Raw genomic sequence first — 13,643 nt, forward strand, 5'->3', positions numbered from 1 at the left:
GGTGGTGATTAAAATCTCGGTCTTTCCTTCCGTATTTGAGAGCCCTAGACTGGATACTTACTTAGTCTGTGGCTTCCTAGCTGAGTGGTCTAGGGCGATGGTCTCCAACCTTTTTGGCACCAGGGGCCGGTGCTCTTATGAGAATCTAGTGCCTGATGATCTGAGGTGGAGCTGAGGTGGTGATGCTGGCGCTGGGGAGCGGCTGCAAATACAGATGAAGCTTCTTTGCTCACTGCCCAGCACTCCTGATAGGCCACAGACTTGTACTGGTCTGGGGCCCGGGGCTTGCGGACCCCTGTTCCAGGAAAAGCAGTTTAACTTCCTGAAGCCTCAGTATTCCTCACCTGTGAAACAGGGTATTGCCTACAGTCCCCCCCCCACACACATACACACAATTCCTGGTTAAGGTACAAGTAGTAGGTACCATCTTCGTCATCACCCAGTTTGGAGAGAGGAATATTCAGTCGGGGAAGGAAAGCTGTTAAAAAACAGCTCATGGTGGCGTAAGGTTAAAATCTAAGAAAGCTATGTTCTCTCTCCATAGCAACCACAACACAAAGGTAAACAGGGCCCCAGGCCCCCCACCATGTTGGAGCGCACAGGTGTGTGAGGCCAGCAGCCAGCTGGGGCATCTGAGAGCCTCGGGTCCGGCAGTGGCTCCCATGGCCCTTTTCAAAGAAGTAGTTTGTTTGTTTGTTTTTGAAGTAAAAAGTGGCATGCTACAACGCACCAAGAGCCCGAATAACTTAACTATAATTAGCGGGGCGAAGGGCGGCCGGCGGCGTGGGCTGCTCTCCGCTCTGAGCCAGAGCGGCCTCCTCCACGGCGCCTTCTCCTGTGGCACAGACCAAGCTTCCTAGCCCTGAGCCCAGCACCCCGTCGACGAGGAACCTGGGACCCGACGTCCATCCTGTCCTCACAGACCACAGGGAGGCAGTGCCGTGCAACACGCCGGACGCACGCGACTCAGCCCAGAACACCGCCACGGGCGGGAAACGGAGGCCCAGCGGGGCCCAGCGGGTCGGCCGAGCGCCCACGGCCATCGGAACCGGCACATTCCCTTTCAGCTGGGTTTCAAAGAGTCTACACAGCGGACCGGAATTTTCGTGCATCTGTAAATATGCTGTTTCACAGCGGCTCCTTTGCCCAGCGCCCGCACAGCCCGCGTGCGGCGAGGTGGCCGTTCCCCCCGGCGGCCGGGCATGGTGATCCAGCCTTCACTCAGCCACTCAGCCATCAGGTCAGGCCGCTCCGACGGTTACTCATCTCGCCCTGCGCTTGTGGACACAACACACCCAGGACATGGCTCATCCTGGCCCACATTTCCCCTGCTCCCTGCTCCCGCCCACACTGCCTCGCCTACCCCATGGCTGATGTTTTTGCTGCAGTTCTAGAAAGAAAATTATTTAACATCCCTGATCTGGGGGTGCGTTTAAAATTCCCCTCCCTAATTATAAAATGAAAAGCGACAGGTGTGAGCTCTACACATCTAGCGAAACGAAGGCATGCCACGAAGAGAAGTCACGGGCACTTGAAGTGACTGAAGTTCAAGAACCTCCTCGCAGCTCAACAGAGCGGCCTTTAGGAGGGCTCCTGGGGAGATTTCCAGTCCTCTCGCCCCTTGTAGGAAGCCCACGTGGATTGTACCCTGTCACCGCCGATTAGCTTAGTGTGGCCTGAAATGGCCTTGCTGATGAACCCATTTTTACGAAACACATGATAAAACTGAGACCGAGATCCAACACGACTCACACGAAACCCTCCTAAAAAACCCAGCGTGGACGGTTTGTTTTCAAACTCTACATTGGACGTACTCCATTGGCCTTAAAAATAAAAGCTATAAAATCGCATGGTGAGGATGTAAACAGTCTCTTACTTTCTGCCCGGTTTCACTGAGCTAAGCGGTGAAGGCCACAGGGAAGGCTTTCGGGCCTGCCGTCCCTCTGTCATTTTCGCCTCCCTCGGTGACATCTCTGCCAGGCGTGTGGGGCCAGGTCCGAGGCTGGTCCTGCTCCCACTGCTTAACCGGACAGGGCTGCAGGGGCAGGGGGGAATGGGGGCATCGAGTCTGGCATTGTGCAGAGGGCTCGGCGGTACAGTCCCCTGCCCGGAGTGACAGGAAGATAAAACACAGCAAGTGTTCTCCTGCTGTGTCCCAAAGCCTGGCAGTTGCTTTCGGGTCCCCAGAGAAGGGGACTCAGTGAATTTCAGGGGGAAATGTTGGGCTCCTCTTTGCACACTTGCTCCTAGGACAGGCTGTGAAGCTGAGGGGAAGGGACGAGGCACGCAAGTGGCTCTCTGGCTGCACAGGGCGATTTGTCAAGGAAAGGCCAGGGTGATTAATCGGGCAGGAATCTGTTTACACCCCATGCCCCACCCCCCCGTGCCAAAAAAAAAAACAAACAAAACCAGAGTCAAGATGCTGATAAGAATTCTTTTATGTTATTCCAATAAAAAATACATTCATACAGAAATATAACAATCTTGCAAAAAACAATTTCAAATAAAATCTTGTAAAACAAAATTTTACAAAAATCTTACAAAGATTCTTTAGATAATAGGGTGCTTCAAAAAAAAAGAAATTTCACTAATAGAAACTTTTTTTTAATGTCAAGCAAAAAGTTTCTGCTTGATTGAGGCTCAGTTATCACCTGAACAGAATGTAATTCTTTATGTACTTGCTTATTATGAAAATTACAGGCATCGACATACATGGTACCCAGCCCCACCCAATCAGACAGCTCCATGGTGTTTCAGAAGTGAGACAAGCCAGTGCAAGTTTTTTTTGTTTTTTTTTTTCCTTTGTCTTTTGTTTACCTTCTTGCTCAATGGAATTGTCATGGCTAAGCGCACAGCAGGGCCAAAAAAGGAGTTTTCCAAAATCCAGCAAATCAAGAGCCTGGATTTTGAATTGCCGAAAGTGCATTTTCCCCCTTAGCGAAATGAAATGAGTTCTTTAGGTAAGTGTATTCATCAGCCCAGATAAAAAAAACCAGTTATGCGAGCTCTCCTCATTGCTCGTTTCCAGGAAGATCAAACAAAATACCAGCCCAGCCAGATTCGTATGTGTATATATATGTGTGTATATATATATATAAAGAAAAGACCCACACCCACAAGCCAGCAGCTGGATGAAATGTCAGCTGTCCACACTGCAGTGTGCCAATTCGGGGTAATTACTTGTTGGAAAAACTGGAAGAATCTATGTGCTGGAAAAAATATCTTCATCTGCATAAAAAGTGTTCTAAAGAGAATCCCTGTGATTCGCTGACTTCTAATAAGGCCGAAATTCCAAATCACAACCTCAGGGTGTCTGAGGCTAACCAGTGGGCTAGTATTCTGTCCATGCCACTCCTGAATGGCCCGTGGTGCCCCGGTTCCAGGCCTGCTCAAAACAATATGCAGAGTCAGAGGTCTGGAACAGAGTCCACGCCAAGAGTCCATAGCAAATCATTAAATTAAAGATAAAAAGCCTTTATAAAAGTTAGATAATAGTTTTCATTTTTACCTCCTTTATGGCCATTTTGAAATATTTCTTCACAGGCTGTGGAATTTTCTAGCTAAACATCTAATTTCTCCTTAAAAAAATATTTATATATATATTATATATATATATATACACACACACACACACACACACACTCACACACATACACTTACTATACACACAAATACACATACACAAGAATTCTGCCCACTTTTTAAAAAAGTAATATACTTTCTGTATTACCAACAGATAGCTAGATAGATATGTGAAACTCGTGCCTTTTAAGCAAATACATTAACATGGTTTTTATAGTTCTGTATCTTTAATATGTGTGCAAACATTACATATTAAACACAGCCGGTGTGTGAGCTATACAGTTGTTGTGCAAGGTCTATGCGAAGTCTCATGGTCGCTGAAACGGTCAGATTTTCCAATTATCGTGTGTTTTCCACTTTAACACTGACAGTCAAGTTATCTAAAATATTGAGCGAATACTGATTTGTTTGGGAAGTTTTCATCTCTCTATTTGTCTTTGTGAAGGATGACCTCAACGAGTTGTTTTTTTTTTCTTTCAGTATTTTACATTGATACAGTACAATGCCAGGTGAAAAAAGAGCCTTAATAAAGCATGCATCACCCATACCCCTGTTTGAGACCCCCGACATAAGGGGCCACTTGCATAAGGCACCATTATTAAAATCTACAGTGCATTAACAGCTAGAAAACCAGAAATTAGTCCTCAAGGCATAAATAAGAGAAACTTAGCTGCATAAGAAAACAGTTTCTAAGCTTTAGTGGTTTCATCCACCCAACCGAGAAAAGTTGTGGGCTCTCAGTCTAACGCGACGTGAGACCAGCCGTCCCCGGCCTCGCGTTCTCGGCACCCGGCGTGGGACCAGAGTCTCAAACGGCCTCACGACATGCTCCAAAAAGGTCATTCGAATTCCGAGTCATTAAAAGAATAACCCCGTGCTGCACACTGCCTTTCTGGAAGGGGAGTGTCAGAGATCGAAGCGGGGAGAAGGCCTATGGATCGCCGGGCCCAGATGGCGAGGGGGTCACACGAGGCCACACGTGGCACGTTAGCTGCTCAGTGACCGGGATCCAAGCTGTGGTCCTGATTTAAAAATGGAAGAGCAGAAAGCTCCCCAGAACGCGCGTTGCTTCTGTCTTGGAAGGAAGCTGACCCCTGTGTCCTGTCTGTGAGCACACTGCTTACACAACGGGCAACAAACGAGCTCCGCGGAGCCGCGGACAAGCTGCCGGACACTCTGCGCCAGACGCGGGAGCCCCTCGTGCCTGAGAGGGCGCCCCCTCCCCACGCCCGCTCACGGGCAGGGCCCTGACCCCCATCCCACCCTCCACGTTCCCTTCTTTTTTTTTTTTTTTTTTTTTCCTAAGGCGCAGACACCCCCCACCCCGAACCCCGGGAAATGATCGGTGGTCGTCGCATCTCGTGGATTACCGGTCACACACAAAACATTCAGACTCCATGTTTTCTGTCTCTTGCAGCCGCACAGGAAGCAGCGCCTCGTCACACAGTCCGTCACAGACCCCCACACACAGCCAACCCAACCACTGACATTCTCAGCGCACATGCTCACGGCAGAGGCGTAGGGACCACTCAGGGTAGGTACCGGTGGCTAGTCCAGGGCCACCCTAACACCGCACACCACGGCCGCTCCGCCGCTCACACGTGACGGTTCCGCCCTCGAAAGACCTTCCCAGGAGAGGTCCTGGAGGCTGCTGGGTGGGGCGCAAAGGGGCCGCTCCGCCGGACACACCCCCTTCCACGCTGGCAGGCCGCCTGGAAGCCGCTTTAGCCGCAGGGTCCGCGGTCTGCTCCCTCACAGGTGCCTCTTCATGTGCAGAGCCAGGTGGTCGGACCTGGAGAAACACCTGCGGAGCAAATGGGCGCCAGAGGGTCAGGCCCGGCCTGGCTGGGGGGGGGCCCTCCCGCCCGCACGCCCCGCCGTTAGGACAGGGGCAGCGCTGTCACCCCGCTCACTTCGGGGGCCGGGGAGTGTGCCCGGCAGCAACGTGAATTAAGGAGGTCTGCTCTGGGCTCCGTGGAGCCTCTGCCCTCGCCTTCCTGCCCCATCTTCCGGTTCAAAAACCGCTGAAGGCTGAGCTTGGGAAAGTAGGAACGAGGTCTCTCCTGTTCCACCACACGGGACACACAGCTCCCTAAGTGGGGCGACTTAAGCCCCAGGCTATAAAGAGGCCGTGGGGGACAGGAGAGCATCTGCCCCGCTCCAGGGACACCACTCCTGCGCCCGGCGCGTGGACCACGTACCTGTCACAGTGAGAGCATTTAAAGGGCTTGGCACCAGTGTGCTTTCTGAAGTGTCTGGTTAACTCATCGCTTCTCGCAAAACGCCACTCACACCCTTCCCATGAGCATCGGTAAGGCTTTTCTCCTGGGAAGAAAGCACACGACAAGCACACCGTGACTCCATGGGGCAGGAAGGAAAGGCGCCCGCATCCACCGCTCTGGTGACGGTCGACCCACCAGCCAGCTCTGGCTCGGGGCCTCAGGATACCCTAGTGCACCTCAGCTAGGGTCAGCAGCTGGGGCTCGGAGGTGACACCCAGGGGCTCTTTCCTGACCCAGCCTTGGGCCTCCGAAGGCTGTGGAAGGGACCCAGCGGCCACGTGGCCGTAACCAGGGATGTCGGGAGGATGATGACTCAGACTGAAGGGACACTTGGAGGAGGGGTGTCAGCCCACTGCACCCACCGCCCCTCGAGGGCGAGGCTGCAAGGCTTTCTCCGTGAAGTGGTCTCTCCCCAGCACTCACTTCCCCGGGGGGCGTGCTTGGCCGTTTCCTCCGAGAAACTACGTTTCCCCAGAACTGAAGTCAGGAGTTTCTGGGAAACCCCGTGCAGGACCTTCAAAGAACTTTCTAGATGGCGATTGAATAACCAAGTCCACTCTGTTCCTCGGTCAGATTATGAATACAGTAAATTCAGTAAAAGGGCTACCTGAGGGTGGCAAACATCTGGCCGAGGCAATCCTAGAACTTTCTGTTGGCACAGACAGGGGCCTGGTCCCCGCTCCACCGTGAGCACCTGGGGGACCCTGACTGAGGGCTGAGCCACCTCCTCTCGCTACTGGGAAGATGAGAGTTTGAATGGCTTGGGCTCTAAAATCCTTCTGGCTCTGTAATTTCTGTGACTCATCGCTAGCTAGTTTCTCTAGACTATCATGCTCATTCTAAATGACACTTTCACCTGGGCTGCGGTATGTCACTGAGAATTCGGGCTTTGTTTGTTTGTCTGTCGATGGTGTTTGGACACTGGTGTCAGAACACAAAGGCAGCGTGGCGCACACACAGATCCCGGTAGGCGCCTGCCAGTCCACGCCGCTTCCCGTGGTGTCTACGTTCAGGCGCCATGCTCACGGCGCCAGCTCCGCGCTACCCAGCCACCCGCCGCCCTGATGCTCGAGGCTCATTGAAAGGAGGAGAGGCAATTCCACGCACTCTGACAGCCGGGGTGGCCGGAGGGGGGTGGGGGTAGGGGGGAGATGCAGATGATTTACCTCTTGTCTGTTTACTCTGAAAGCGTCAACCATTCATCGGGCACATGTCCAGTCTTTCACCTCCTACTCTGTCTTCCCCAGAGACCCAACTCTTTGGGGAAAGAATGAGGTGAGGATGTGTCTGCTCTGACAGCCTTCTGTGGGGCCCGGCCCCCTCCCAGGGCTGGTGCAATTCCGTGGCGCCCACCAGCGGCCCACCTCCCAGGTCGTGGGAGGGACTGACCTGTGTGAGTGCGCTGATGTGCTTTCAAGTGGGAGCTTTTGGTGTAAACTTTTCTGCAGCCATTAAAGTGGCACCGATGCACCCTCCTGCGGCCATCCGGGGAGGCGTCCCCGCTGCCCTTGTCACCAGGCTTCCCAGAAGTCCCACTGCGCATCTTCCCAGGAGGGCGTGGCTCACCGGGTGCACAGCCCCACAGGTGAGAAGGGTCTCTGCTGAGTTCTGGGGAAGAGGGCGGCGTGGAGGTGACCGAGGAGCTCAGGGTCCCAGAGCTGACCAGCGCTTCGCCGATGGGGTCGGAGGTGAACTTGGAAGTGGGTGAGAGTTCCTCGGAGCTGTCAGAGGACTCGCTGCTCACGTCTGAGTGCAAGCTGTTGGTCTCCAGGTTGTAACCAAAGCCGGGGCTGCTGAGCGCATCCTCTGGGGGGCTGGAGGACACCTGCACCTCCGGATCCTCCTTCTTCTCCCGAGCCAGGATGAGCTTGGCCCACAGATCTTCCTGGCTTTCGAATTTGATTTCGGAGGCTGACACATAGCAGGGTTCACTCTGCAGGTACCGTTCCAACTCCAGGCAGGTCTGCGTGAAAGGAACCACAAGAAGGCACGTGGTTACGACACCCGAAAATGGAACCAAAAGCACATCTCCAAAAACACGAAGGGATGAAGGGCAGACAGACTGGCTGTCACCAGAAGAACCGCATCTCCAAGAGAGCGAGGGGAAAGCTGTTTCTCGGAGGGGGCGTGGATTCGGAAGAAACACCAGAGGGGGACCTCTCCTGGCTTCCCCACTGTGGACCAAAGGCCACGATGGCGGACGGTCACCGAGGCAGTTTCGGTTCTAGTTACTAGTGTTGACTTTCCTATCGAGGGTAAGCCACACGAAGCCAAGCCGCCTCGGACACACACCCGGACAGGTTCGGCAGGATCAACTGACCGTCTGGAGAGCCATGTGCATCAAGAAAAGCCCCAGCCAGTTTCCTTGCACACGCCCAAGACAGAAAGGCTGCTCCGCTCACGGCGCGATGTGTGCTGACTGCATGCGTCGCCCTTCACAGACACGGCCTGCTGCAGGTCTGCAGTCAGGGCCCTCAGTGCAGCCGCACAGAAACCGCACAGAGAGCACCCATTTCCTGCGCAGCCCGGGCCCGGTGGGGGGGCTCTCCCAGGACGCATCCCCCAGCGCAGGGCCCTGCGCGCGCTCGCTGTGATGACTTCCACAGCGGCCCGAGAAAAACAAGCGCTTCGACAACAGCGTGGAGAAACCATTCCAGAACAGCCATCTGCTATTGAAAAGGAGGCAGGAGGGGAAATTCCTCCGGGCCTGCTGGGAGTGCCACAATGGACAAGAACTTCATCTGCTGGCCAAGAGTACAACTGCATGAGTCATCACTGTTTCTTTCACGCAATGCCAGAGGAGACTTCCTTTTGAAATTCTGACCAGCAGCCAAAAAGGACCCGGTTCAAATATACATGCAGTGAGTCACGGACAGAGTGCCCCCTCCTCAGACCCACAACCAACCTTTGGAGAAGCTACCACTGTCCGGAGGGACCAGCACCCCCTCTCCCCACCATCTCAAACTTTCTAGCCACTGGAAAAGAAAAACGGTAGGAAACGTTTCAGAATTAAATTGTATCTGTCCTCATCTTCACTAGAAGCAAGTGCCTGCATGGCCATATAAGGTCGTCCATATGACCGCAATCTTACAGATTTAAATTTCTACGGCACACTCTGTTTGATTTTAGCAAATCATTTTCGGGACTAGCAAAGCCTCCCCAAAGGGTTCTTGCCTGCTTACTTAGCAACGTGCCTGCTATCGGAATATAGCACGTACCCTTCCCCCTCCCCCAGACTCCTCACGGAGCAAGCATGAGCAAGCAAAGGGGGAAAAACAACCACTGTTTTCTCCTGATCCCTAAAATTAGACGTCTGGGTTACAACGCACACTGGAGTGTTCTGAAGAGAGACGCCTAGCTCGTTTATTGATGTTCGAAAGGAAAACGAAAGCACATTTATCAAGATCTTGCTAAACTTTAATAATCTGGCTAATTTAAAATCTCCATTATGCTGGTGAACGCTGAGGACCAGAAGGAAGCCCTCGGAGAGTCTGAAAGCCTCTGAAGGCAAGGAGCAGCACCGCCTGGCTTGTGGCCCAAATCCCAAATGCCCAAGGAAACTACTTAGATCAATTTCAGTCACGTCCCTGGGAGCAGCTTCTTAAGGAGGAAAAGGGAGGAAGGGAGGGGAAGGCAAGACTCGGCTGCGAACAATTAAGCAGGCTTGTGAAGGTTGCCACACTTTGCATTTCATCCCTCTTAAAAGCTTTCTAGGCTTTCGAACCCACCGAATATATTTGGTCAGCTAATTCACTTGGTGATAAAAAGCAAACAGTTTTGAAGGGCAGAGAGACAGCCCCCCAAACCCGCCCTCTATCTTCTTAAAGACAATGGGACAAGTGTCAGAATCTCTCTCCCTTCAGGCAATTCTAACAAATTAGAAGGTGTGGAAATTAAGTTTCATAATTGTCGAATGCCAAAAATTCCAGTTCCACTAAAATATGCCGGAAATCGAGGCTCTTCTTCCCAACCTCAGACTTGAAGCAACTGGGGCAGGCTCATTGTCATATGACCGATAAGTCAGTCACTGGTTGTGCAAACATTTTTTTTCTTTTTCTTTTTTTTTTTTTTTTTTTCCGGTCAACAAAAGAAGCAGGAAAACAAGACAGAGTCAAATGTTAGGGATTCCAAAGAAACAACTGGAAATGGCCTGGCAGGGAAAGGAGCTGGTGGATGTTTTGCTGGTGAAATTTTTAATTGAGAAAAAAATTCTATGTAGAAACGCCAAAAAGGAAAACAAAAACAAACCCCTTAAAAAAAAATACCCTTGGCATCCACGCAAGTTCATATGACAAGATCCAGCTGTGGAGTCTGGAGCTGGTACAAGCACCAAACTTCTGCCAAGGGCTCGGGCCGGGATCAGGCCGCGGAGCTGGGTCTGCCCTCCGGTTCAGAAGCCCCAGAAACGGGCAAAAATACTCGGAGCGAAGAAGCGCTGTTGCGCCCCGCTCCAATGACAACTCCGCTGCACGCTGAAAAAAACCCGTTTTAACGTGCCTTCCGCACCGGAGGCAGCAGAAGTACGTTTTAAGACGATTTAATTTTTAAAAAAATAAATTCACCCAAACCATAAAAAAAATAGAAAAAAAAAAGAAAAACAAATGCACCTCCAACCACACACCGTCCTGTCCGAGCGTGCATGCACTCCCTCCGCGGCGCACCGGGGCACCTGGCACACGACCATTCCTATTTACCTGTTGCCAGTATTCCTCCAGGGAGGGCAGCGCCGAGAAGTACCCGGTCTCGTGCACAATCTGGAGTTCCTGGAAGATGCCGCACATTGGGAGTACATCCATGTCGGGTTGGAAAAGACAGTCCCGGCTGTCGTACAAACAGGGAGGTGTGCGGTCTGGAGTCGGGAGCGCAGCGGCCGTGCCTGCAGCGCCGGGAAAGTTTCATGCAAACTCAGTGCACAGCAATTAGGCGCCGCGGGTTCGGATCCTGCCGGAGCCTAGAGACGCGCTCCCGAGCCCACACAATATTTGCAAACACCGGACTGACTGCAAACGTAACCCCTGCAAAACTTCCCTATTCAAACCTCCGCTGCCAGCTCCTCCTCCCGCCTGGCTCCCCCTCCTCCCTCCTCCACGTGACCCGCACGGCCCGCCCCGCGCACCGCCCAATCACGCCGCGCCCGGCCCGGGGGCTGCGCGCCGATGATGTCAGCTGCGGCCAATGGCGGGCGGCGGCTCAGCGCGGCCCCGCCTGGCGTGACCGAGCCTCTCCATCACGGGCCTCGCCATTGGCCCAATTCGAACTTCGGGCGGCTCTGATTGGAAGGCGACCTCGCAGGCTATTTTTAGCAGGGTATTTAAGGCGCGGGCCGCCGCGCGCCGGAGGAGTCGGCGCTAGGAGGTGCGTGGCCGAGCGGCTCAGTGCGCCCGCGGCCGGGCCGAGGGTCCGGTCGCCGCGGTCCCCGTCACCCCCGTCCCATCCCGGTCACCCGGGCCCTGTCCCGTCAGCCCGGTCCCTGGCCCCTGCCCCAAGCTGAGCATCCTAGGGCGCCGCGGCCGGGCTGGGGGGAGCCGCGGGGGTCCCCGTCCCCGGCTGGTCCCTCTACCCCTCTTCCCTGCCTCCCTCTGTCCGCCCTCCTCCAACCTTAGTGCGGCTCCGCTTCCTCTGCCCCGGCCCTGCTCCGCTCCTCCGTGCAACCCCTGTCCCTCCTCCGACCTCGGGCGCCCTGCCGCTCCATTTCCCCTCCATCTCCTCCGGCCCCCTTTGTCCCCTTCCATCCCAAGTCCTTCACCATCCCCTCCGTCCCCCTCAGTCCTCAGGCCCAAGGCTGCGACTTGAGGGGACGGAGCAGCAGCACGGGGATGGCGAGGGGCAGGGAGGCCGCCCCAGAGGGTCCCGCGCGCCGAGTCAGCGGGACACGCCGCAGGTCCAGGTCCGAGGGCCCTCCTTCAGCCACCCGCACAGGGGCAGCGGACACATCGGCGCGCCCCGGGACCTGCCCAACCTGCAGGAAAGGGGCAGAAGAGCCTGGAAGACCCATGTTGGATCTGCTGGCTCTTCAGGGGGTGCCTTAGGATAAAGTGTAAATTTCACACTCTGATTCTGTGGGAATGAATTTTGCCTTTAAAAAATAAACGGGCGTCCTATAACTAACTGTTCTCCGTGGAGTCCGGGAGCAGAAGAGTGCCCACACCAGCCGTGTACTTCTTACAAATGTAACTTCCAACGTCCAGGGCCCCCAAACCTACAGAATCAGAAGCTGAGGGGTGGGGGCTGTGGGCTGTGGGCTGTGGCAGCCATAGCGTTTGAACAAGGCCCCCAGGTGAATCTGTTGCCCAGGAAAGTTTCCAAAGCAGACACCCCTATAAAATGTCCTTTTACTTGTTACATACCAAGCAACAGCCCTCATTCTAAGAAGATTCAGAGTCTACTTCTAATTGGGAGAAATCTGTTTTATCTTGTAGAGCTGCAATCTCAGAGAATCCTCACCAAGGTTAACAAGGAGGCTTCTCCCTCTGTGAATGTGTAAACAATTTAAATTAGGTTGAAGCTGACATTCGGTGTGTGTGTGTTTCATATAAATTATCTCCTAAAATATAATGTTCATTTTCAAGAAAAACGGCAAGACCAGGAAGAATGTGCATTTTAAATTCAAAGTGGAAAACTACTTCCATTCTTATTTCAAAATAGAGTTTAATGAACATATTTTTAAATAAAGTATTTTCTAATGGAGCATGTAATAGGATTTTGAGAGGATTTTGTATGTTAGATTTTAGCAGCTAAAACAGCAGAGGAGATCTAGGTTAGGGCCCTGTCAGACTCTAGGCAGGGGCCTTTGTGAATCAGACGTTAGGGAAGGTTATCTTATTGTACCTATTACATAGTCTCTGAAGATGATCCAAAATGAATGGATAAAAATGATCATTGGCCTGTGTCTGATTTTACCCAGAGACAAAGAGCATGACTCCACAAGTGACATGAGCACCTTGAGTCTGTTTCGGGGAACAGAAATGGTTTGGCCTTGAACCATTCATAGACTGAGCCCCGGTGACCAGCTGCTGGGCGTATTTGGGGTATGATTCCGAGTGTGGTTATATTGGGGACAGGGTTTTCTCAGTAACTAGCAGCAGTAAGTACCAAAGGAAGCAAGAATCTGTTGACTATGCAAGTGAAGGCCAGCATCCTAGACCACTTGGAGGAGAGTTAGGTGGCGAGGAGACAGGGGTGTTCCCCAAGTCACTGTGTCCCGATGGCTTTCTTGTGCATTGCATGTGGGTGTCAGGGTTAGGGTACCCTTATTTACTTTTTGGATAATTAATTTTTCATGGTCTTACTAATTTTTCTTTATCGCCATTCCTAAATTTGTCCTGGTCTCTTACAGGCACTGACCAGTACTTAGAAGATCGTAGAGTTTATTGTTAAAATAGTGAGCCTAGCACAAACTTGCAGCTGTTGACAGCTGAGTACTGGGGATGCCACGTGCAGCGTGATGACCACAGCTAATGCCGCCTTTCAGTAAACGAGAAGGTTGTTAAGAGAGCAAATCCTGAGCGTTCCCATCACGAGATTTTTCCTCTTTATTTTTCCCTTCTTTAAAAAAAAAAAAAAAGGTATCTATATGAGAATATGGATGTTAGATGAACTTACTGTAGTAATCATCTCACACTATATGTAAATCAAACCACCATGCTGTGTGCTTTAAACTTACACAGTAATTTATGGCAATTATTTCTCAGTATAACCGGAAAAAAATAGTGAACTTAATTGGACGTAATACAGATACACTCAAAATGGTAATTTTTAGAAAAAATAAAAAGGCACAAA

At 52.4% G+C, this 13,643-nt stretch overlaps 1 protein-coding gene across 1 annotated transcript; it reads right to left on the reverse strand.

The window, feature by feature from the left end:
• Window positions 1-2,420: 2,420 nt before the first annotated feature.
• Window positions 2,421-10,894, reverse strand: KLF6 (KLF transcription factor 6). Its single transcript, XM_039870982.1, has 4 exons — window positions 10,559-10,894; window positions 7,254-7,827; window positions 5,784-5,907; window positions 2,421-5,386 (listed from the first exon to the last, which is right to left on the reverse strand). Exons 1-4 carry the CDS (start codon window positions 10,658-10,660, stop codon window positions 5,335-5,337), a joined length of 852 nt encoding a protein of 283 aa, XP_039726916.1. The 5' UTR covers window positions 10,661-10,894; the 3' UTR covers window positions 2,421-5,334.
• Window positions 10,895-13,643: the final 2,749 nt, after the last annotated feature.

The sequence above is a fragment of the Pteropus medius genome, unplaced genomic scaffold (genome assembly GCF_902729225.1).
Source record: "Pteropus medius unplaced genomic scaffold, Ma_sr-lr_union100, whole genome shotgun sequence".
NCBI classification, from domain to species: domain Eukaryota; kingdom Metazoa; phylum Chordata; class Mammalia; order Chiroptera; family Pteropodidae; genus Pteropus; species Pteropus medius.